The sequence below is a fragment of the Ahaetulla prasina genome, chromosome 4 (genome assembly GCF_028640845.1).
Source record: "Ahaetulla prasina isolate Xishuangbanna chromosome 4, ASM2864084v1, whole genome shotgun sequence".
NCBI classification, from domain to species: Eukaryota; Metazoa; Chordata; class Lepidosauria; order Squamata; family Colubridae; genus Ahaetulla; species Ahaetulla prasina.
Genome location: NC_080542.1, coordinates 114,656,589 through 114,683,348, shown reverse-complemented (window position 1 = coordinate 114,683,348; position 26,760 = coordinate 114,656,589). Strand labels below are relative to the sequence as shown.

The window sequence follows — 26,760 nt, the reverse complement described above, 5'->3', positions numbered from 1 at the left end:
CGTGTTTTAGCTAGCCGAATCTGTGCTGCGCAGCTAATCAACGTCATTGACAGGCGTCCATTTGTGGCGTGTTTTAGCTAGCCGATGTGGCCAATGTGGAGTGAAGACTCGCTAATAATGCTAAGTGCTGTTTATGCTAACCCCTTGTAATAATGGCAAAACGAACGGGCAGTGGCACATCCCCTCACCAAGCCAAAGTAAAAAGGAAATGCGATTCTTTTAAGATGGAATGGCTGTCGGAGTATGTGCAAACGGAAGAAAAAACTGTGAAACTGGGTGAGATTTTTTCTTTTTCGAGCGAGAAAGGTCTGCTCTGCAAAACATGTTGCGAAGCCAAAATAGCAAGCGAGTTTTCGGAGGGGAAAATGTGGACAGAATGGAAGCTGGACTACCTCAAGCGTCACATTCAGCACAAAAGTCATTTGAAAGCGGTGGAAATTGTAAGAAGATGCAAGATGGGAATGGGGATCGGTACATTGTTGAGGGAGAGCACCAAAGATCGAGAGAAGAGGAACGAGCTGTCACTCGTAAAGAAATCCAACCCCGAGCAAGTTAAAGTTCTCATCGACGATATTCTCCTAGCCATCAACATGAATGCCTCTATGCTGTCGGTTCAACCAATTCACGATCACATGGCAAAGTACGTGAGTATTCCAGAAAGCTGGCGAAGCAAAAATTATGCCTTTGAGTTTGTGAATTCCATCAATCAAATAGTGCAGAATGAGATGATGTGTAAAGTTAAAAATGCACCTTGGCACACCCTGATCGTAGATGAGAGCACAGACATAACAGTGCACAAAATGCTAGTCCTGTATATTAAATACAGAGAGGAAAACAACGTCAACCATAAAACTGTATTTGGCGGCATCATCCAGCAGACGGCATGCACCGCTCGTCATAGTATGCAGGCAATAACTCAGTTTTACACCAATCATAAACTAGACATGCAGAGAATGGTGATGCTGACCTCCGACGGTGCCTCAGTAATGTTAGGAAAGCACAACGGAGTTTCAGCTTTATTAAAGCAGCAAATACCACATCTAACTGAGCAACACTGTGTAGCCCATAGAGAGGACTTGGGCATTGATGATGCGTGGAAAGGCGTACCTTTGATGCGTGACGTGGAAACTTTTCTTAGAACGGTTTATTCCACTTTCTCTAGATCCACTGTAAAGAGGGGAAAATTGGAAGAGCTAGCAAAGATTCTTGATGAGGATTCACTGTCATTCAGGCCTCTGAACGAAGTGCGGTGGCTGTCGCGGGACAAAGCCGTGAATGCTGTTCTGAGGAACTACACTGTCCTGGAAGAATACTGCAAGAAAGAATCCAGTGATAACAGAGATCCAGTGGCAAATTACTGTTACAAAAAGCTGATCGATTCAAAGTTCAAGTTTACTCTCACTGCTCTAGATGTTTTGGGCGAGCTGGCACACCTGTGTCTTTCTTTTCAAAAACGCAACCTGACTGTGATGGAGGGGCACTGCTTTGCAAGAGCAAAGATTGAGAAGCTGCGTTCCCAATACTTGGCAGGGGAAAAGGATATCAAGTGGAGTGACTGCGTCAAAGAGGCGATGAGGGCCTCGTCAGCTGATGGCAGAGATACCAGCGGTGAGATTATTTGTTTTATTCGTAATCTCTGCGATCACTTGGATGCTCGTTTTCCAAAGGATGAATTAAAGGAGTGGTCTGCATTGGACATTGAGGCATTGAGCTCAGAATCAGTTTTGAGTACGGAGCAGCATACATTGCCACATTGGCAAAGAAGTATGAGGCCACTCTCCACCAGCCACATTCTGTGGAGGCCAGTAATGGTGAATATGCTGAATTCAAGTACATAATGAGGCAAAAACTGAAACAAGGGTCAATCAGCACATTTTCAGATATGGTGGCTGCAACACTAAAATGTGAGGAGCTGAAACACATCTCACAGCTTGTGGATATTTGTGCTACATTTCAAGCATCCAGTGCGGATTGTGAAAGAGGATTTAGTTTAATGAATCGGATCAAAACAGCATCCAGAAATCGTCTTGAAGTGGATCATTTGGACCAGCTGATGCGCATAAAGTCAAAGCTGCAAGCAGACGAGGACATCAACCTGGACAATGTGTACAACCATTGGAGACGTGAGAAGGACAGACGGGAAAATTAAGGTGAGATTTAAGTCTTCAATCAGAATGTGCTCATCCAGTGTCACTTATTTACAATTTTCTTTTATGGATATTGATCATTGAACACTGCCACTAGTTTGAGTTGTAAAAATCAAATGAGTGAGTCATATACTGAATTTTGTGGAAAAAGAGTTACTTGACTGTCTCCCAGACCACAGTAGAACAATCTCACCCAATGCAAGGCAGGAGCTTCACACAATGGCTTATGCTCATAATGCAAGTCAGAGCTTTATAATAAAAATGTTAAGTATGTTTTCAAAATCGGGAGTTTAATCTTTAACAAGATTTTTGTAATTTTCATTGTGTAAGTGGGCTAAATCACTTAATTAAAAGTGTTATAACAGAAATGTAAATGCTGTAATTTGATTCTTTTAATAAATCATGTGACTTGAATGGATGCGATGCTGGCATGACCACAGTGCGCACATCTGATGTTGCTCACAGTGGTCCAAGGGACCGCTCAGGGAGTTAGTGTGCTTGCTCAGACTCATGAAAAATTAGAGGGAACATTGCCTGCCACCAATCAGCAGCAGCAGGGATAGGAGCAGCAACGGTAGGGGGCAGCAGCAATTGGGACTGATCAGCGGCACCAATTAGCAGCGATAGGCAGTGGCGGCGATCCCACTACCTAGTTAGCAGTGATAGGCAGCTGATCGGCGATATTCCGGGTAGCCGATCCAACTGCCAATCAGCTGCTCGGCAGCGAAGGCTCCAGTGTTCCTTGGTGGCAGCAGCTCAGCTCAGCTGACCGGTGGTGGGTGCAACGGAGCCAAGCCCTGATGAGCCATGTGCTGGGGTTGCAATAATGTGCTGAAGCTGTCCAGGCTGTTTGCTGCAAGGATGCTAGCCAGATGAATACCAGATGGATGCTGGGAGGTTAGGAGATTTTTTTTCTTGTTTTGCTCCTCTAAAGCTAATGTGTGTCTTATGATCCAGTGTGTCTTAAAGTGTGAAAAATACATTAAATAAGAGTAAGCTGGGATAGAAAAATGGCACTCTTCTTCATCCATCATTTAAGGATTTGTGATGCGTTAAATAAATATCTTATTCTCAAACTGAAGAGGCTTACAGTCTGCAGGCAGAATATGAATTGATTCCACTTCAGTGCCTATATTCAACTGATCCATTTGTGTTTTGACTTCCAGTCCTTAATTTGATTCCTAAAAAGAGGAAATCCCATTCAATTTAAACACTAGAGTAAAACATATACTCTAGTAACAGATTTCCCACTACAGTAGTAACTAGTAACAGATTTCCTACTAGAATCTTAAAGTATGTCCTTTATTTTCTACAGCTGCTGACATAGGTCTTTCATTGCCTGTACTTTATTGCTATGTTTATTGTTTAAAAACTATTAATTTGTATATTGTAATTTGTGTTAGTGGGATACGAAGGAAGGAAATAATTCAATTATGCAGGCCACCCTTATTTTCAAATGTTGACTAAAAGCTCTCTTAGCAGGTAGAAACCGTTTTACATTCAGAAATGATACAAATAAAGAATGTTATTGGCAGCTTTCCCATGTTAAATTTGTAAAATAAAGATTTTTGTTTTAAAGCCCATTTTTCATCTTTACTCTTTCTGTGGAGATTACCAACTTTGTCAGTTCCACAAGACAGAATGTGGAGGAAAAAAACAGATATTTTTGAAACAGTTAGGACAAACAATAATGCTTCACAATCTAGTGATAGCAAGTAATCCTATACTACAATTTAGAATGCCCCATTTATTGAATTTGGTTCCTTCCCCCCAAAAAAAGGTTTTAAAGAAATATTGGTTTTTCTCAACTAGTACCGATTATAGCAGAGTAAGAGAAAATTGTATGAGACAGCATATAAAGAATATACAGCTCAGCAAACAAGACAAAAATAACAGAATGGTATTAATACAATAAAAGTGTTTAGCTGAAAGTTCACTTACTAAGAGATAATTTTGATACGTTATCTCTTATATTCTTTGGCCTGAACCAACTGCAACTTGGCACATACCATCTCCATGGAAATTGAGAATCTTTCCCTATAGACACATTAACCCCTCAGGTTCCAGAATTGTCTCACACAGGACTTCAATACACATAAATCATAATAACGTAGTAATAAAATAAATAAAATTGGCAGTTAATTAAATTACAAACAACTGCTACAAGCATTATTTTAAAATAAAGAAGTAATTCTAAGGCCAGTCAAAAAATATACAAGTGGTCCTCGACTTAGGTTCACAATTGAGCCCAAAATTTCTGTTGCTCAGCAAGACCTTAAAGTGAATTTTGCTCCATTTTACAATCTTTCTTGTTATAGTTGTTAAGTGAATCACTGCAGTTGTTAAGTTAGTAACATAGTTGTTAAGTGAATCTGTCTTTCCCATTGATTTTGCTTGTCAGAAGGTCACAAAAGGTGATCAAGTTACCCCTGGACATTAAATCCATCACAAATATGAATCGGTTGCCAAGTATCTGATTTTTGATCAGGTCACATGGGCAAGTTGCAACCGTTGTAAAATGTGAAAAATGGTCAGTCACTTTTTTCAGTGATATAACCGCGAACAATCACTAAACAAATGGTTTTAAGTCGAGGACTACCTGCAATTTTATAGACCGAAGGCTGTTCCCATCTACAAAAGAACAATTTTATTTATTTATTTATTTATTATTTAAATTTTTATACCGCCCTTCTCCCGAAGGACTCAGGGCGGTTCACAGCCAGATAAAAATACATAATAATATTACAATATAAATACAATTAAAATACAATTAAAAAACTTATTCAATTGGCCGAGATTAAAAATTTAGGATAAATAATAAAAAACCCATTAAAAAACCCATAAATTTAAAAACTAATCCAGTCCTGCGCAGATGAATAAGTGAGTTTTAAGCTCGTGACGAAAGGTTCGGAGGTCCGGAAGTTGACGGAGTCCTGGGGGGAGTTCGTTCCAGAGGGCGGGAGCCCCCACAGAGAAGGCCCTTCCCCTGGGCATCGCCAGACGACACTGTCGCGCCGACGGCACCCTGAGGAGTCCCTCTCTGTGAGAGCGCACAGGTCGGTGAGAGGTATTCGGTAGCAGTAGCAGCAATACTTCCAATATTGGAAGTATCATGCAGGTTTTACTAATTTAGGAATTTTCAATAGCAATATCTAATTTATAGAGTAATTGTTTATTAATGGTTTGTACAATAAACTGCAATTTTTATTTTTGTAGAACATGGTAGGCCATTAATTTTGATATACAAACCACAGTGGCTAAACTTTTTCACCAGGCTAGGCCAAACACCCCCCAGCCCCCCCAAAAAACAAAATGCAATCACATTATAGTATGAAGTGTGTGAACGGGATATAAATTCAAACAAACAAATAAATTCAAACAAACAAAACCCACAATAATTTGTATATTATGAACAATTCTGGAAAACTGTGCAATATAAATACAGCCTTGGAAAGATCTACAGCAATAGTAATAGCCAAAATATTTCACATTCAAAGAACATTGTTTCAGGAACAAAACACAATTTTGAGTTTAAATGAGCTGTTCTGACTTTCCCAGAAGTAATTCTGGCATTGTTTAGACCATTTTGCAAGTACAGTGAGCGTAAAACAGCCCCATTTTGTTGCCAAAGCAGCTCCTTCAAATCAAAAAATTGTTGTCTGGAAGTTAAACACATCAAACAGCATTTGATTCCCTGGATATCTAAAAATCTTGACATGCCCAGTTTTGAAAGACACATTTATAAATAGTGATAGTGTTAAAGTACCTATTCACTTTCGAAGAGTTTGGACATTGCGATGAAGATGCTTAGCAATTTGAGATGCATATGAAGAAAAATACACAGAAGTGAAAAAGAGTATACAAAAATGAATGAACAAATTAAAATTTAAAAAGTAGGCATGCAGGATTCCGATGGAGACAGAAGCCTTAAAAAACATGTCACTGACTCACCAATCCATTGTTTGGCTGAAGCAAGGAGGAAAAAAGCCAAATATTATTAGAATATATTACAGGAAAATGTTTACAGAAACCAGATAGTAACCTTCAAATTTACTTGAGCTCTAGTCTAAAAAATACTAGCTCTGTGGGGTCAAATTTTCATTATATTACAATCTGATTCTGTAATTTCAAATTTATAAATATTAATTCATTGCTGACATTTCTACAGAAATAATATTTTTGCTTTTCTAATATTTAAGGTACTACTGAGAAACTGCAAATCTCTATAGAAATCTCATCATTTTTATAAAACTTCCATAAAAATATATGGTTTTCAAAAGCAACTTCAAAGCACAATCTGATTTGTATTGAAGAGAGCTTTAGCGTCCAAAGAATGTTTATTCAGAGGCATATATTATAGCCATGATGGCAAACCTATGGCATACGTGCCACAGGTGGCACGCGGAGCCATTTCTGCAGGCACGCGAGCTTCACCCTAGATCAGCTCCACTGCGCATGCATGCATGCTCCTAATGGTCAGCTGATTTTTGGGTCTCTGCCGCGCATGCAGGAGACGCATGCCCATGCCGTCCCTCCCCTCCCAGTAGTCTCCATGTGGCCCATTTTGGATGCCAGGTAAGTACAGGGCTCGTGCAGAGGCTCTGGGAGGGCGAAAAACGGGCCTACCAGAAGTCTGAAAGTGGGCAGTTTCCAGCTTCCGGAGAGCTGGGGAAGGTGGTTTTCATCCTCCTGGAGGCTCCAGGAAAGCCTCCGGATCCTCCATTTCCAGCCTTCAGAGGGCCTCTGGAAATGAAAGGAAAGCTTCCAGAACCTGAGGAGAGGAAAAAAATGGACCTAACAGAGTCCAGAAACAGCTTGTTTCCAGTCTCCGGAGGCTTCAGGGAGGCCTGCTAGGCCCAAAACAGGGCGTGGGGGGGGGAGTTATGTGCACATGCGCAGGAGAGTGAGGCAGGAGGGGAGCATTGCATTATGGGTATGGGCACACACACGCACACAACCCACAGTGTTGCCCCGGCTTTTGGCACGTGACGGCAAAAAGGTTTGCCATCATTGTATTATAGGTTTAGTTGGTAGGGGACAATAATTAAATTAAATTAAATTAAATTAGAAGAACAATATTAAGCCTGAATTTTGGAAACTATTATTCATAAAGTTTCATGGGTCCAAATAAAAATTACAGTTTATCCTGTAAAGCTTTGTTTCCACATCACACTAAATCATAAACCAACCAAGCAAATATCAGCTAAATATTCTATGCAAGTCAACTGAATATTTAATTTAAAGTGTACTGAGTGAAGCCACAAAATTAATATATTTGTAAGTTACATTTTTACAAAATAACTCAACACAGTGATATAACTCTAGTAATACCTTTCCACCTAGTACTTTTGCCATAATAACCAAACTGCCAGGTGAACTGGGTTGAAAAGGGCTGAGAGACTTTCATGCTTAAAATGGGATTACTACTCATAGTATCCTGATTTCTAGCCTGGTGCCTAAAACCATTAGCTCAAACTGTTAATTATATACATATCATAGGCAAACAGAGACTGTGTTTGATATATCAAACTATTAATCAAGAAAATTTGGATTTTTTGAGAAAAATGGTTTAAGATTCAGATACAAGTATAGAACGGAATTTTTTTTGTAGTTGAGAGGTATATTTAAAAGTATAATGGAGTTCATGTGCTGTAGCAGATCATGTTTCAAGGGAAAACATGATGAAATTGGATGGAGCCATGGAAAGGACTAATATTTCTTTCGGGTAAGAGGAAGGTTTCAGGAAATACTTGCTTTTAAATTATGCCAAATCTGTTACATTATATACTACAAGTTTCTCATTCTTCTGCCTCAGAAAAGGTGTGAAAGCACATAGCCGACTGTTATCAATACTATTCAAGGTGCCACCAAAAGAGAGGTAGGTGACTCAGAGGTAACATGGTCTTTAGTTATTCACAGGTGTCAAACTCAAGACATCACATTGCCATGACGTGATTTTTTTCCTTTCTTTGAGCTGGGGTGGCCGTGGCCTGCACGTGATGTATTCGGCCTGTGGGTCACCCGTTTGAGATCCCTCCTCTAAGATATTGTAGGATGCCTGGCTAATGATCTCAAAACAATTTGACAGTATAAATAAAAACAGTTTCACTATCTATAATTAAAACAAAAGTTTTAGATAATAAAATATGATTTGTTTCAATAAATTACACTTTGAATCAATTCTTAATACCAATTAGTGTCTTCAAAACATTCAGGCTCTAATCACTGCTAGAAATTTGTAAGTGTCTCAGCAGCCTAGAATAAAAGCCCAATAGAGATAAAAAATTATCATCAGACCAACCAAAAACATTTCATTAAATTCAGGGATTTTTACACCCCTCTAACAAATGTTATTGTGTTTTGAGAACAAATATTTTTAAAATTATAGCTTTGGTTAATATTAATGTTGTAGTAGTGTCACCATCTCAAAACCTCTTTCATGTAGGAATTAATATGACAGTTTATGTAACTAAATCATTATCAGTGTGACAATATCGTACATATAGTTTATTATATACTTTGGACTCTTACTAGGAAACTGATTATTCATTGTTTCTTTTCACATGTCCATCTAATTTTCTTGCAAGCAAAAACTGATCCTGCTATATCTGAGGCAACATGGAAATTATCTCTGTGGTACTATGTGCATGATAGACCATTCATATAAGCATGGTTTCACTTGATAACTTGCATGTATGAATACATTTGTTCAGCATTTTCTGTTTGGCTGGCTAGCTGCAATGAGAACTTCCTTACTAGAAAAGATGATGTAGTAGCAAGTACAGTTGCTGCTATAAAAGATGATGATGATCCCATGATATTCATAATGTCCGTTTCTTACTTTTTCACCAACATAGTTCTGAAATTTCACTTTAACCAGCCAGATGCCTTCTGTTCTGCCAGATATGCCATCTTATATTATGTATATGTATTTATCAATTAGTAGAGTCCATGAGCCATACGATATTTTATTGGTCCATACAGGACAACTTTTATCATCGACCCTAAAAAAAAAGCAACTCTCTGACCAAAAGCTGTTCTATTTATTGATTTTCCTATTCAACCGTTATTCAGATATATCCTACCAGATTGCTCAATTTTGTGACCATCTTGCCTTCAATTTCAAAAATAATACTAAAGTTTTTTAAACTTTAAACACCACACACATAAAAAAATATATGGATAAAAGACAGATACAAATAAACTCAGAAGTACACACACATTCTCTCTCCTTCTCCTCTCTCTCTCTGTATCTAAACACATAGTCCTTGTTTAGTGACCACAATTGGGACTAGCAATTTAAGTAAAGCAATAGCTAAATAAAAATCATGTGACTGAGACTGCTTACAATTTTATTTCAATTTTCTTTTGCTTTTTGTTATTTCTTTGAGCTGAACTGAGATTTCTTTTTGAGGTTATCTTGGTATTGAATAAAAACCAAGTGAAAATAAGAGCAGAGAGTTGTTGCGACTATCATAAATGTGACAACTCATCACTAAGTTGATTTTTAGCACCATTGTAACTTTGAAGTTACTAAAAAGTACAGTTGCTAATTAAGGACAACCTGTGTGCTTGTGTATGTATGTGCTTGTAATTTGTTTTCATTTGGATGTGACTTTTGGTTTTATAATCATAATGAAAGTTTTATTGTTAATGTTTTCCCGTTTTTCTTTTTTCTTTTCACTTTAATTTAAATATCAATATTAAAGAGCAAAGTAATAACATAAAATACACTGATCAAGTATGACTCAATTAATAAACCACAAGTCATTAGTTTAAATACCACTGTTATGCAAACCACTATGACTAGTGTCATTTAGTAAATTGTCCAAAGTACTAACCCAAAATCAACAAACATATTGGCTTGATTCAAATGACATGCTTATTCTATGATTAATTGAATGGTTTACTCCAGGGGTGTCAAACTCACATCATCATGGCAGCATCACATGACGTATTGAGACTTTTTCCCCCTTTGCATGACCGGCGCATGATGCATCTGGCCTGCAGGCCGCAAGTTTGACAGCCCTGGCTTACTCAATCAGTCAAACGTTCTGGATTCATATCATAAAATGAACCATAAATTAATCATAAAGCATGGTATATGCAAAATACTATAATATGCAGCTCACTACTTTGTGATTCCATTAATTGGCTGGAACCAGCCATCATGGCTTTAATTTGATGTATGAATCAACCCTCCATTCATTGCTTCAGTCAAATGGTATTTAATGGGAGAGAGAAAGAGGAGCATACAAGAGAATAAGGCATTTTAATGCCTGAGATTTTTAAATGTACTTGTTAATAAATAATCACTTTTAATATAATTCCTGCTCTTGGCTAACAACCAGCTTTCGCTCTATATTTGAATTGGGGAACAGTCAAAATAAGTTTAGTGACTTTTATCTCTGTTGAAACCAAAGCCTTACATAAATATGACCTTTGTCATTCTCAGCTCTTTGAACTGTACAGGTGTTATACTAAGAACAGACAGTTATTTCAAAAAGATACTATTCCAACAGAGAAAGAAAATTCTTATGCTATGCAAGATAGTCTCCATAAACATACAGGATCTGAATTTATATCTCTAATAGGAAATCTGTTTTCAATAACAGTTTCCAAGATGAAGAAATCACAGATAAAAATGACATTCCAAAGCCATTTTATTATTTATTACAGAAAAAAGAATCCAGTGGTCATGAGATAGTGCTGGATTATAAATGCCATTATTTCTTACCATTGGCTATTTTGGCTTCAACTAATGGAAAGTGGAATCCAACAACATTCACACCTCCCAACCCATTTTTAAAGATAGAAATCCTGGGCAGATCTACCATGAAACAAATCCATTAATAAATGTGACTAAGCCCAAATTCATATTTGCAAGAACCAATATGGATCTTAATATTCAGGCAGCCAACTTACTGTGAAGGACAGGCCTTAACCCACAGCTGTTTTCTAGAAAGGAACCAAGAACCCAGAGAATAATCTGAATGTACCCAAAATACTTTTCTTTTTGTACTGCAAACTCTTTAGAATGTTCAGTAAAACAAGGGGGTGTAAGAGAGAGAAAAAGTAGGCTGATCTACTAATGGCCATGGACTCTTAATAAAACAACCAGACCTCCATCCTCAAAAGGTACTATCCTGAAAAGGTTTATCAGATCTGGGGGAAACTTGTTAAACTCTGGCTAGGTTTTGTGGACACTGGGCTACATAAACTAATTGGACTAAATGGATAATTAGCAAGATTTAGCAGGGCATTTGAGCAAGATTATTATGCAACTCTCCCGTCTCCGTCCCTCTCAACAGGCAGCGAGCTTGTTCCCATCCACTGCCTCGGCCATCAGGGAAAGGCCATAAAACTGAAGCTAATCCTCTTCCTCTCCTTTCCTTATTCGGATCCGGAAGCAGCGCGGCTAGGGTTCCGCTACCCAAAGCGGGCCAAGCGACCCAAGGACAGGCCCTAGGTCACACAGCATGCTGCCCATCTCGGCTGCCCCGCTAGCCAAGGCCTGCCTGCAGGAAGCACGGGTTAGAAGCCATTCACACAAGGGAGCAGTATACCAGCAAAGTGTTCGCGCTGCTCTCCGCGCGCCAGGCTCTCGGACTTACCTTGGCAGCCATTCTTTTACCTTGTGCAGCCGGCCCCTTTCCCCGGCACAGCGAACGAAGGCAGTAGTAAGCGGCGCCGGGACTGACGCGCCAACCAGCCGAGAGGAAGGGCCGCTTCTACACGCCCATTGGCTGAAACCAGCCTCCAAGAGCAGCTGGAACGCGCGTGATCTGCCGGTGTCCTCGGGCCTGACAGGGCTAACACGAAAGTGGTTAAGCAAATAAATCCATGCCTGGAATTGGCCCCAAGTGGGCTTCTCGCCGAGCGATTTTGTGAATGCAGTTTGGTCTGCTGTTGCAGCCTTGGAGCGGAAGCGCTGTCTTTCCTGCCCTGTTTTCGTGAGTTTGGGACGGATCGATTAAATAAAGAGAGGGAAAGGATTCAAAGGCAATCTACAAAAATTGATGTCCTTGTTGGCTTGACGTGAAACTCAGTGTCCAAGAACAATTTTTTTGTCAAAAGTTTACATCTCCCTTCTAAAGTGTTGTACTTTATGATTCTTGAGGAATGTATCTTTTCTTTTATGTACACTGAGAGCATGTGCACAAAAGACAAATTCCTTGTGTATCCAATCACACTTGGCCAATAAAGAATTCCTATTCTATTCTATTCTATTCTATTCTATTCTATTCTATTCTATTCTAAAGGGTTGCAGTCGATTACATTTGCTTGTCATTCATATGCCTTTCTCCAGGATAGACACCTCTTATGGCAAAAGTGTTAAGGATTAGTATGGCCAGGTTAAGGAGAATAAGTTCGTGATGGCTCACAGACTTCAGGGAACCGTGATTTGGAGGAAAAGGTGCCAGAAGTGGAGCCCACAACACTATTGCGTGAGCTGGCTACAGATGTGTTTCCCGATGCAGATCAAAATGCTGGTGGTTATCTATAAAGCTATCATGGCTTGGGACCATGGTACCTGAGGGATCACCTTTTTTCCAGAATTTCTACCCATCCAATTAGATCAAATAGGATGGGATGCTGCAGAGTCTATCAGGCAAAGAATGCAGCTGATTTTTCTGCAACAGCCCTTGCCCTGTGAAACATTTTCCTTTTGGAAATCAGAATTATCCCATCCCTGTTAAAACCTTCTGTAAAGCTTTAGAAACCTTGTCATGCCCCTTAGGCTAACAAGTCATGCTCCTTAGGTTAACAATATAGCCCGGAGACAGGACCTTTGACACATGTGCCAAAGGTCCTGTCTCCGGGCTATATTGTGAACAGCCCAGACATCTTGCTTTCTATATACTTTGAAGTATACTTTCTATATACTTGCTTTCTATATACTTTGATGTTTTAATGTTTTTACTGTTTTAATGCAGGGGTGAAATCCGGCCAGTTCTATCTGGCTCCGGCGAACTGGTAGCAGTGGCTGCAGGAGGCTCCGCCAACCCATGCAGACGTCTTGATGTTGCTTTGCGCATGTGCAGATGATGGTGGCGCACACATGTTGGTGAACCAGTAGGGAAGATTTTGTGCATGTGCAGATGATGACGGCGCACACATATTGCGAACCAGTAGGGCAGGTAAATGAATTTCACCCCTGGTTTAATGCTTTTTAGTTTTATTGCTTTAAAATGTTTTTACAATAGTAATTGTAATATGTTTTGAATTGTGAGCACCTAGAATCATTTGCTGAGATGGGCAGCTATAGAAATTGAATGAATGGGAAGAGTATTAGGTATGTCTGCTGCCTTGAATTATTTAAAGGCAGGGAGAGTTAAAATAATGTTAAAAAACATATAAAAACTATTAGATTATAAACATTAAAAAGAAAAAAATATTTCCATAATTCTAGATTATGATGTGCAGTCTCTTTATCCCATCCTAGGACTTGAGAGGAAAATCCAGGTCTTAAGTGCTTTTTGGAAGGCTAGGAGGACAGAGAGGCCTGCGAAACTTCAGGGAGAAGAGTGTTTGAAAGTACAGGGGCTGTCACAGAAAAGGCATGCTTCAGTGCAGTGAGGCACATTAGCCAATATATTTTAATTTATCTCATAGTTGACGTATTTGCAGAATAAGTCTTGTGTGACAAACATAGGGAGCATTTACTGATAGCATTCCAAATTATAAGCAAATAGTAGAAGTTTATCCAACATAATAGGCAAAAACAATAATAGGTTGTGTGACCTCAATTGTGTATATTGTTATACCCATTAAAGTGCAAGGATATGATAAACATTATTATTAAAACTAAGCAACCTAGTGAGCATTTACGATGCTGGATTTATGATCCCAAGATCCAGGTTCAAGTTCACCTTCAGCCACAAAGGTCCACTGGGTAATTTTGTGACATTTGCTCTCATACCAACCAATCTCACCGTTGTTGCAGGAAAAATGACACAACGAGTCTCATATATGCTGATTTGGGCTTCTGATTTTCATTTTATATAAATGAACAAACCAGTGTTTCTAACAAACTTAATCTGGCAAGCCTACTTTTTAAGAATAGCCTTCTTTGTGACTTATCAGGTCCTTTGAATCCAGTTAGCCATATAATGTTAGGGCTGAATAGGTGAACACCAGATAATGGTTTATTCATTAAACCATAGTTGCCTTAGGGTATTTAAATACAGACCAAATTTTTCCTTAAAACAAATTAGATTTACACATCACATGAAACCAAAAATTGGTTTGTTTGGTTTAGGGTTACAATAATATGCAAACCCACCAGAGGTGGGTTTCAGACGGTTCTGACCAGTTCTGGAGAACCAGTAGCGGAAATTTTGAGGAGTTTGGAGAATTGGTAAATATCACCCCTGACTGGCCCTGCCCCCATCTGTTCTCTGCCTCCTGAATCCCAGTTGATCAGAAGGAAATGTGGATTTTGCAGTAACCTTCCCCTGGAGTGTGCAGGGAATGGAGATTTTACAGTAGCTAGGAGGACCTTTGTGCAACGTCATGTTATTCAACAGTTGCACCGTTACCTGGATCATGAGGCCCTGCACATGGTCATTCATGCCCTAGTCACCTCTTGGCTGGATTATTGCAATGTGCTCTAAATGGGACTACCCTTTAATAATATCTGGAAGCTGCAGCTGCTGCAGAATGCAACAATATGCACAGTTCTGGAAACTCCTTCAGCTGCATATATACCACTGCTACTGCACGAGCTGAATTGATTACCAGTTAGCTTCTGGATCGAAGTCAAGGTATTGGTGGTTACCTTTAAAGCCCTACGTGGCATGGGTCCAGGGTATCTGAGCAGCCATCTCTTCCCCCATAGGAGTAGCCTACCCCACTCATTCCAGCGGAAGAGGATAGCTACAGATCCTGTTTTCTAATGAATTCCAGCAAGTGTATTCAAGGAAAAGAAGCTTTTCCACTGTGGCCCATCCTTTGAAGCACTTCACCACCAGAGGTAAGAATTACTTCCACACTTTTGGCATTGCAGAAGGGCATTAAAACATAAGTTTGCCAGTTGGCCTATCGCCCCCTGGAAGGTGGCATACCTCTGGGCGTGGCTGACAGGATAAGACCTTATCCCCATCGTATACTTCCTTTAGTTCTGGTTTTAGTATAGTTTTTGTAATCTAATCTAGGTACTTTTAATGTTTTAATTATTTTCTATTTGTTTTATAACTTAGAAGTCACCCAGAGTCAACTTGTAGGAAAGATGGGCAGTATAAAAATTTAATAAACATATCTAGAATTCTTCTGGTTGGGACACATAGTAGATTTATTTTTTTCCTTTACAGAAGCTTCTTTTAAATAGAAAAAGAATAAAGAATTTCTAATATATGTCCTTCTCTGTCTCTGTCTCTCTCATCTTTTTTTTCCTGACCCACATACTGCCTATATATAGAAATGAAAATTAAATATTTTTCAGTTTAAATTGATAATGTGATAATTATGCATTTCTGTGTAATAAAAGCTCAAAAGATCACGTGTATAACTGAAATGTTGAGTGAGAGCCCTTTTCACAAAGTCTATTTCTGAAAAAGAGCTTCTAAACATTGAGATAAATAAATGCATATGCTTACACCCAGGCTGAAACTGACATTCTCAACTTTTACCTGGGAATTAGATTAATTTCCAAGCAGGCATGTTTGGGATTCTGATTGTAAACTTACATGTAGATCTCACTTCAAAACATTTGAGATGTTTCAGATTATCAGTATTAGATTACTACTTTTCATTTGCTCACTATAATTGCAGCATATTATATGTCCCATATTTCTGGCTATAGCTCTGCCTTTTAAAAAATACCCCGGTTTCAAATTTTGAACCACATCTGAAAACAGGAAACAGGATAAAAGTCAATAAAGTAGGTATTAATACTAGGTTTGAGATTAGGGTTATATTAATTATTGTGTGAAACCAGTTTATTAAGCTTGCAGCAAAATTAGGTTCATGATGATGATTTATTAAATTTGGCTGCTGCCTGATTCCCAGCAGTTCCAAGCATTTTATATATTGTTTAAAACATTAAAAACAAGAAAAACAACAAGAGACAAAGAAAAAAGATAAAACATGGCAGAATGACAAAACCAGAAAGGAAAAAAGAAAATAACCCACATAGTTTAAAGAGGGCTTCCATTACCCTTGCCAAAGGCCTCGGCAAAGAACCAAGTCTTCAAAACACCATTGGGTGGGGAGGGGTGTTCAAATCTTGGGGGAGTCTCATTCCAGAAAACAGGCACCTCTGCAATTGCTGCTATAAAGAATTAATATAAATCCAAAATAAACATTGAACAAATGTCACAGAGTTGATAAATATAACCCAAATTTCAGAAATTGTGCAAAAGTAGGGATATCAGATTTCCAATTATAATGGATTTTAATTTGTTTGTTATTTTTTAATGTAATGGTTTATTTTAAACAGTTGCTAAATTCTGTCATGCTTTTATCTAGGAGAAGGTAATTAAGAATAGGTGGTATATTTATTGCTTACCCAATCCATATCCTAATTAAATTATTGCTTTTATTCCTGGGAGGACTTCGCACAAATTTTTCATTCTCAGACATTAGGGTAGCAGTTTTCAACAGATTCCAAGTTGTGTGCTGACTTAACTTAAACTTTCATTTCGAATAGAGTAATGCAAAATCTATTCCTTTACGATTCTTACTTTGAAACATGCTTACTTTTTGAGTTCTCCTGTCTGGCACCCAAGGAGGAGCTATTCTGCTAAAACAAGTTTATAGTCAGTCTGTCAAACCACTTTCAAAGTAATTTTTGTCAGAATGATTTTTCTCAAGTCAAAGGAAAAAAACCTTTTCAATCATCCCTGTGTTCCAGGCAAAGGAAGAAATATAAAAACCTGAATACAGTAGGTAAACTTAACAATATTACATTTTGAAGGCTTCCCCATAAATAATTCAGTTGGCACAAGCTCCTCAACAGGCATAAGCTGGTGTGCTTCTATGTCTTTCAGGGAGATAATTTTAATTTATATCAGTTGAGAGTTTTCCTAAAATATGCTAAGTACATCTATTCTCAGTAAAAAGAAAGTAATTTTCTCTCCCATGAACGACAAAATTCTTTGTAATATAGGATGTTATAGGCATGAAAAGGTTATGCAGAAAAATCTCATCCTTTTTTGCTAAACAAAGTATTAAATAGTGATCCATGTGGGGTAGATTTGTTTATTTTAGAAAGATTTCCTATTTTTAATAATAAGTATTTGGCTGAGATAGCTGTTGTAATGAATTTCTGATGAGAGAACTATGGAAGTACATGTTAACAATACCCACCTACCTACATCTATCGTGTTTCCTCGAAAATAAGACATCCCTTGATAATAAGCCTAATCAGGCTTTTGAGCGCATGTGCAAAAATAAGCCCCCCCAAATAAGCCCTCCCCGAAAATATTTAAATGCACATGCAGCTGGTCCCCACCATTTCCTCTGGTTAGGGTTAGGGAGACAGAGCTGGAAATCAGGTAAGACAGCAAGAGGAGCCCTGTCTTGCTCCACATGCCCCAAAATAATAAGACCTCCCCAAAAATAAGGCCAAGTGCTTATTTCAGGGTTCAAAGAAAATGTAAGACAAGGTCTTGTTTTTGGAAAACACGGTATCTATCTGTCTGTCTATGTCAATCATCTCCCTAGCTATCTACCTACCTACCTAAATATTTATAATATTATGGATTAGAAATATAGTTAGCCTATGATTATCACTAATTTTTGGACATAGAGAATGAGCTCTGCTCTGATAAAATTTTAGCAGTCAAAAGAAAGACAATATTATTCAATCAAGTATTTGTAATTTACCATATTTAGCCATTATGTCATTCCTGTCCCCTGCAGTAAAAAGCATTTTCAGGTAACAAAAGATTTGCAAAATTGAAATACAGGAAGTCCTTACTTTACGATCACAATTGAGCCCAAAGTTTATGTTAGTGAGAAATTTGTTAAGTGTGTTTTGCCCCATTTTATGACTTTTCTTGCCACGTTTATTAAGTAAATCACTGCAGTTGTTAAATTAATAACATGATTGTTAAATGAATATGGTTTCCTCATTGAGTTTGCTTGTTGAAAAGTCGCAAAAGGAGATTATATTAATCCTAGACACTGAAATTATGATAAATGTGAGTCAATTGTCAAGCATTCGAATATAAAACATGTGACCATGGGGATGCTAAACCGGTTGTAAGTGTGAAAAATTGTCACAAGTCACTTTTTTCAGTGATGTCACTAAATGAAATGATAAATCCAGGACTACCTGTATGTTAATAATAAAATGAATTGAAATATCATCAAATAAATGGAATTAATAGCTGATGAGATAAAATAACGTGTGCCAGACAAACTGCATATTTGATAGCCATTATTCTCAGAAATAAACAGGACACTAAAATAAAATAAAATCTGTCCATTTCTTTTGTTGCAATTTTTATTTATTTTATTTATTTATTTTGTCACAACAGTATATATAAGCATAAGCATGAAGTAACTATATAGTATATAAGCATATATATAAGTATGAAATAACTATATAAATTGGATATAATGAAAGGTAACAGTAGGACAGGAACGGTAGGCACGTTTGTGCTCTTGTGCACGCCCCTTAAAGACCTCTTAGAAATGGGATGAGGTCAACAGTAGACAGTTTTTGGTTAAAGCTTTGGGGATTTTGAGTAGATACCACAGAGTTTGGTGTGTTCCAAGCATTAATAACTCTGTTACTGAAGTCATATTTTCTGCAATCAAGTTTGAAGCGGTTAACATTAAGTTTAAATCTATTGTTTGCTCTTGTATTGTTGTGATTGAAGCTGAAGTAATTCTCAACAGGAAGGACATTGCAATAGATGATTCTACGAGTTAAACATAGGTCCTGTCGAAGGCAGCGGAATTCTAAGTTTTCTAAACCCAAGATTTCAAGTCTGGTGGTATAAGGTATTTTGTTATATTCAGAGGAGTGGAGAACTCTTCTTGTAAAATATTTCTGGACACATTCAATTGTATTGATGTCTGAAATGTTGTTCCAGACAGGCGAGATGTATTCAAGTATTGATCTAGCAAATGTTTTATAAGCTCTGGTTAGTAGTGTAATGTTTCTGGAGAAGAAGCTACATAAGATTAGGTTAACAACTCTTAATCCCTTTTTGTGATGTAGCTGCAGTGGGCTTTGGCACTTAGGTCATTGGAGATGAAGACTCCAAGGTCTTTGACTGGGTGGGGGTCATTTGTAAGATAATATGCATCGAGTTTGTATTTAGTGTTTGGATTCTTTTTTCCAATGTGTAAGACAGAGCATTTGCTGGTTGAGATTTGGAATTGCCAGGTTTTAGACCATTCTGATACAAAGTCAAGGTCTTTTTGAAGAGTAGCTGTATTATTGGTAGTGTTAAATAGTTTGACATCGTCAAACTATTTAACACTACCAATAATACAGCTACTTCAGGATTGGAACTCCTGGCAGGTTAGGTAACCCAATACATGTTTAATCAACCATATTAATAAGTTAGAAGTAGTTTTAGTATTTCAAGAAAAGGCATATTTTTAAAATGTTTTAAGCCTTTAATAAGTATTTTCTAATAAATACTAAGTAGCATAGCATTTTATATCATTTCAAAAAGTGCCATACTGATTGTGATGGGGCATATAAGTCTGTGGACCCTTGCATGGAATAGGCTGCATTGCATTAAATATGTTTACATTTTCAAAGGATTATACTTTTAAAAAGTTAATCCTCTTTTTTGTCACAGAGTAGGAAACACCCCTTATAAGATGCAGTTATCAAGGCTGTAGAACAGTTCTTCTCAAATTTTCTGCAAGTGGAAACCATAATTGCATAAATAAATGGTGCCTTTGAGTCTTGGTGAGATTTCAAAAACAGGTTGCCGTTGCTCTTCTCCTAAAGCTGAAAGAACGATTTGGCCAAAGTTGCGCAGCTGCCTTTGTACCCAAGGCAGGACCAGAAGTCACTGTCATCTGGTTTTTAACTTGGCACTTTAACCATTATACCAAATTGGCTTGAATCACAAATAAACATCCAGAAAAATGCAAAGATTAAACAAACAATTTCCTTACATTTCCACCTTTTAAGAGCTTGGAAGTTCATATTTATTGGCAGAGATCATTATTATAATTGCATTGTTTATGTTCTCATTTGTTAAAAGGAGCCCCGTTTGTGCTACTTTCTTTTGCAAAATTGGAAAGTCCATATAATTCCAATGGCTTTCTGGAGTAGAAGGTGGTCTTTGACTACTTTGGTAATTAATCATTGTTTATTTTATATATATTATATCATTGGTGTGCATGTGTATGAAAATATGCTGGGTGATGGGTACAACATCAAAATCTGAATCCTACCTATTGTGTTTCTCTCCAATATCTGAATGTATAGTAGAAATACAGTTAGCAGTTCCTAATATGGAAATACAAGCTGAGTTGATGTAGCGTACTAAGCCAAAATATTGATTTGGTTTATAGCTTAAATAGTTGTGCAGTGCTAACCAATGGTTTACTCCAGTGGTTCTCAACCTGTGGTCTGTGGACCCCTGGGGGCCGCAATGTCGTAACAGGGGGTCCACAAAGGCTTGAACAAATATTATGATTTAAGTCTTAAGTTAAGTCTTGGGAGTCCGTGGCCATGGTCCATGGCCACAAAAGGTATTTAAAGGAGGTCTGTGGTAAAGAAAAGGTTGAGAACGACTGGTTTATTCAATAGGCTATACTTAAACCAAGCAGGACTTAATTTGATTATAAACCCAGAAAAAAAAGACACCTTTGTTGAATTTCTGAATTTTACATCACTCCATTTTTGCAGACATATAATTACGGAAGTCATCAAGAGTCAAATAATTATTTACTTACGCACTCAAAGAATGGGGCATCAAACTAGCCACTAAGTATAATATGTCTGGGGTGGATATCGCACAAACAATATATTTGTTTGCCATTAGTATTAGGGATCTAATATCCGAGCAAAGCAAGCTAAATATAGAAATTAAACGAATTATAAGGAAAAAATTACAGTGTAAGCCTTCAGTTTTCCCACTGACTAATACTCAAAACAAGTAAAACGAATTCTTAGTATTCCTGAAAACTACGCACAAACAAATAAAGAGCATTCAAAGAGCCTTGATAATGATTGTATACTGCGTTTATTAAAATTAATATTGAGGTCAGGAGATTCATGAGTTTTGTGGCAGATTTACTTCAATAAAAATTGTCATTTTTCTAAGATAAAGAGTCCAATTAACCAATGGCTAGCATCCAACTGATGTTAATGATGGTTACACTCACCATGACTATGATATGTCTATAATCTAATGCAGATGGTTTATATGAGGAATGGTGGACTACGTGGAGGAGGGAGAGAGTTCTTCCCAGTTTTAGCTTGGCTATCCACAGAGACAGGAAGGAAAATTATGAAATAAATTGTGGTTGCACGTATCAGAAATCAACATGACATCTCCAGAAAAAGGCAGTATCAAGACACTGTTTTTAAAAAATGCTATAATGAAGCTACCTTCCAGTGACTGAGGGTTGGCATATTCAACAGCAAACATAGCTGAAATGTTAATGCAGAATATATCACTCCGTATTATTTACATGCAAAGCTGTATTTATGGAATATTCTTTTCTGCATAGTATAACTATTTAATATTTAGGAGTCCTATCTTCTGTAGATGGCTTCCAAATAGAGATTTCCAGATCACTTTTCTTCCAAAATCATAATGACAGTATCATTAAAGGCCCAACACTTTATCCTTTCACAGGCTAGTTTTTATCAGGTTAGTTAAAAATGCCTCTTGCTATTTTTATATTGGAGAATGTCCCACTGAAGTTAGTTTTAATGTCATATAAGAGTATATGTATTGTTTTAAAAAAGTTTTATTTTGACATTCTTATCCAATAACATATCCAATAACATATTTAATGTACCCTCATATACAATTAATCGGATCTGCCTGGTCACCACCCCCTTCCTTTTCCTTTTACTCTCCTTCTTTACCTTCTTCTACTTTCCATAACCATCCTCCCCCTCTCTTATCTACATCCTCTCCTCTTTCCTCCCTATTCCTTTCTTCTCCCTCTTCCCCTCTTCCTTCCTTCCTTTCCTCCTCCTCCTCTTCTCTTTTCTCCTTCTCTCTTCTACTCCTTCTTTCCCTTCATTCTAAAGTAGTAACCAGGCAGGTCCGATCTTACATTAATTATACATCTTCAATCATCTTTGTACATTAACTATCAATCCATTTTCTACCCCTCCCCTCCTTCCTTCCTCCCCACCCCCAGGACTTCCGAGAACCGAGTACAGGGTATAAAACTAACAACAAAATTAAAATCTAGCACAAATCATAATCCATAGTCGTTCCTTAAAACCTCCACTCCCCTTCCAAAGACAAAGAAGATACTTTTCTTCCACTCCATTATATATCAGACCATTCCACTCCTAGAATTCTCCAAAGTTTCCAATTGAGTTAGTGTTTATTCATGAATAAAGTACGTAGTTTTTAATATCCAACCTTCATCAATCAATATCAAAACAACATTCCATCTTCCAATATTCACCAAGGTTTCTTCTAAAATGTCTTTCTTCCCTTAGCAATCTCTCAAAAATAGTTCATATTTCCGACTTAGTTTCTTTAATTTTTCTGTCCAACCTTCAGGGGTAAGCAATAGTCCATCTTTTCACATCTTTAACATTTATATATACAACAAATAATATTACAAATATCCAAAGTATCAATTGTAATAATTAAAATCTTCACTTTACCTTACTTATGTCAAATAACATTGTTAAAATTACACCTATATCATCCACAATATATCTATTATAACAATTACATTCTAATTAACATTACATCCATCTCTTAAATATAATATTTAATCCAAGTTCCTAAATTTTACTATCTATCCTCCAAAATTAAACAATATTCCATCTTCCTATTCCTTTATACCTTTAATATATCATATAGTACCCCTAAAATTACACATTTATATCCACAATAAGTCATTTACAAAAATTAACCATAATCATATTTAATAAAGTTAAACATTCTCCCTCCCCTTCTTCTATCTTACACATTTTCAACCATCTATTCACCATTCAACTTAACATCTGTTAACAAAGAATTCCCAATCTTTAATACATTAGTATAAAAATCTCGTGCTTTACAAATTGTATTGAGAAAATACTTTTTTCCTTTATAATTCAGTGTTAAACCTGCTGGAACCTCCCATCTAAAATATATGTATTATATTTTAGTATATGTATTATAGAGTATATGTATTATATGTAATATAAAACCAAAAACCATTGAAGAAAACCTTGATCCTTAGAAAAGTTAAAAGCAATTTTTTAAAAAGGTAAGCTGTAGGTAAGCTAGCTAGTTATAACCATGAAAACTCATACGTATCCTGATAATTCTGGTGAAGTAATACAGTAGTGGGATTCAATTTTTTTTACTACTGGTTCTGTGGGCATGGCTTGGTGGGTATGGCAGGTGAGGATACTGTAAAATCTCCATTCCCTCCCCACTCCACTCCACTCCATTCCCTCCCCACTCCAGGGGAAGATTATTACAAAATCCCCATTTCCTCCCAATCAGCTGGGACTCGGGAGGCAAAGCATAGATGGGGGCCAGGCCAATCAGAGGTAGCATTTACCAGTTCTCTGAACTACTCAAAATTTCTGCTACCAGTTCTCCAGAACTGGTCAGAACCTGCTGAATACCACTTCTGAAGTAATGGCCTTTGGGTCACAAGAAGTTGGAAACAACCAAATAACCATCTTTAGATACCTTACATTGGTGCACAGAGGCACAGGTTCAAAATTAAGAACATTAAGAACAACAACCTTTGTGTTTGAATTATGGTTCATATTTGCTATTTCTTATTAAATACTTTTTTCATTTTGTCTTTCTGTATTTTATGATTTGCATTTAGTTTGGCCCATAGCCCAAAAGAAATATATTAAGCGACTCTCAAATTCAACTCAACTGTTGTCAAGTTGTAGTAATCTGATGGTTGGTTTTAATTAGATTATACCTTTCTTTCATTAGCATCCAATAATGTGCCAACTGCAATATGATATTAACTTTAGATTATGTTTTTCACTTATCCTTTGGGAGCATTTTTATTTAAAGTTAGTATTTACTTTAAAATAAATTGAATCTGATATTAGTTTATACATGTTTTTGGCAAGCCTTAAATTGGTACTACAGTGAAATAGATTATCAAGGAATTATGTATTTATGTAAACAAATTTTATCTTGCCCTTCAGTGCAAGTGTTCTTAGATGCTAATCAATTTGAAAGCTTTCTCTCATTCTTCCCATTAAATAGATAAATCTAGAAACTGCAGCATAAACAGCATTAAGCATTTATTTATTATTCATATTTATTATTCATATTTCATTATTCATATTTGTATTGTGCTTTAATTTACCTCAGCATCTTCTGCAAGATGGCGCCGACGAAGGCTGCCTTGGTGAAATGTTCTCCAATGATTTTATTTATTTCTTTATTTCTAATTGTTCTCTGCGACTCACAACAGATTTCCTACTCACGAGATCATCTACTATGAATTAAGCAACATTTCTTTAAGGAGCAGCTTTCTGTGATCTCACCCCCTCCCCCTGTTTTTACAAATGCGGATGAGACTGGAAGAACAAAGGAAGAGGCAATTGTCCCAGAGCCATGGATTATCAAAAAAACCAACCGGCGGCACAAACAGAAAAGAGGTAATCGGGCTGCGATCTTAAACAAATTAAAAAAGAAAGGAAATAAAACCCCTCTGCCTTCAATTTTCCTAACAAATGTATGTTCACTTGCAAGTAAGATGGATGAAATACTCCTCTTAAATAAATACTATTCTGATTTTCGCAACTCAGCAGTCTTATGCTTCTCTGAAACCTGGTTAAATGAATCAATTGAAGATAGTAGCCTGCATAGTTCAGGTTTTCAGATTATACGATCAGACAAAATTTCAGAAGCATCTGGTAAAATGAAGGGTGGAGATTTATGCCTATACATTAATATCAGCTGGCGTCAAGATTTATCTGTAATTTACAAATTCTGCGACAGCAATTTAGAGACTTTAATTATCAACTGCAAACCAGTTAATTATCAACTGCAAACTTTTCGCCTCGTGAATTTTCCTCATTTCTTCTAATTGCTGTTTATGTATATGGACTGGCATAATTTGGGTTGAATTTTAAATTGGGTATTCTTAATATTTTTAATTTTTTAAATCTAAATTTTAATAATCAGCCTTTAAAATTTGCTCTTTTTAAATGTTGTTTTAAATGGTATATATTTTGTTTTTATTTTGGCTGTACACCGCCCTGAGTCCTTCGGGAGAAGGGCGGTATAAAAATTTAATAAAATAAATAAATAAATAAATACCACCTCAAGCCTGTGTAAACAAGGCATTACAAACTCTAGCTGACCAAATCATGGAGGCTGAAGTCAAATACCCTGATTCACTGGCCATTATTTTGGGAGATCTAAACAAAGCAAACTTAAGGAAAGCAGTACCAAAATACTTTCAGCATGTCAATTGTCCCACTAGAGGCAATAATACGTTAGACCATTGCTACACAACACTAAAAGATGCTTATCGGTCTTTACCACGTGCAGCTGTAGGACACTCTGATCATTGCATGATTCACCTTGTACCTGCTTACAGGCAAAGACTTAAAACCACAAAACCAACAATTAAATCAGTGAAGATCTGGATGGAGGAGTCAAAATTAAAACTGCAGGCCTGCTTTGACTGCACTGATTGGAACATTTTTGAAGATACCTCTGCAGACCTGGATGAACTCACAGATACTGTAACATCATATGTCAGCTTCTGCAAAGAACATGTGAATCTATAGTAACAACAAACCTTGGTTCACACCTAAACTTAAGCAGCTATGTCATTCCAAAGAGGAAGCCTACAGGAAAGATGATAAAATGCTGTACAATCAGGCCAGAAATGTACTAACAAGGGAGATCAGAGCAGCAAAAAGAAGCTAGTCTGAAAAGCTAAATAATCAGTTATCAGCAAATGAACCAGCAAACATGTGGAAAACTCTTAAAAATATCACCGGCTATGGCAAACCTCCCTCCCAGGCTGAAGGAAATCAACAACTGGCAGATGACCTGAACATGTTTTACTGCAAGTTTGAAAGGAAACTACAGCCACCTATTTCCATAACCCCCATATCAGACACACCAACAACAACCAAGCCTCCTACAACTGACCCCATCCTATTGGGTTCACAACCTCTAGTGATCACAGAAAAGGCAGTCCAGGACCTATTTCACAGACAAAAGCCAGGAAAAGTTCCAGGCCCAGACAAGATAACCCCTTCTTGCTTAAACGTCTGTGCTAACCAATTGGCCCCCATCTTCACCCATATCTTCAATAAATCACTAGAGATGTGCTATGCTTCTTCTTGCTTCAAACGCTCTACCATCATCCCAGTGCCAAAGAAGCCCACCATCAAGGAACTGAATGACTACAGACCAGATGCTTTAACATCTGTAGTCATGAAAGCCTTTGAAAGGCTAGTGCTTTCCTACTTGAAAACCATCACGGATCCGCTGTTAGACCC

General features: G+C 37.3%; 1 protein-coding gene and 1 long non-coding RNA gene across 3 annotated transcripts in view; one reads left to right on the top strand and one right to left on the bottom strand.

Moving 5' to 3' along the window:
* Nucleotides 1–11,894, bottom strand: part of SLC25A13 (solute carrier family 25 member 13) — a 174,907-nt gene extending 163,013 nt beyond the window's left edge. The window contains exon 1 of one of the 2 annotated variants that reach the window (XM_058180121.1): nucleotides 11,762–11,894. In XM_058180121.1, coding sequence (XP_058036104.1) covers nucleotides 11,762–11,773 — 12 coding nt within the window. In that variant the 5' untranslated portion in view covers nucleotides 11,774–11,894. The remainder of the gene's footprint in view (nucleotides 1–11,761) is intronic. The other variant, XM_058180122.1, reaches the window with a different exon arrangement.
* Nucleotides 11,895–11,965: 71 nt separating this feature from the next.
* Nucleotides 11,966–25,259, top strand: LOC131196801 (uncharacterized). Its single transcript, XR_009154819.1, has 4 exons — nucleotides 11,966–12,100; nucleotides 13,085–13,288; nucleotides 14,989–15,123; nucleotides 24,711–25,259. It is a non-coding gene; the product is annotated as an uncharacterized LOC131196801 (long non-coding RNA).
* Nucleotides 25,260–26,760: the final 1,501 nt, after the last annotated feature.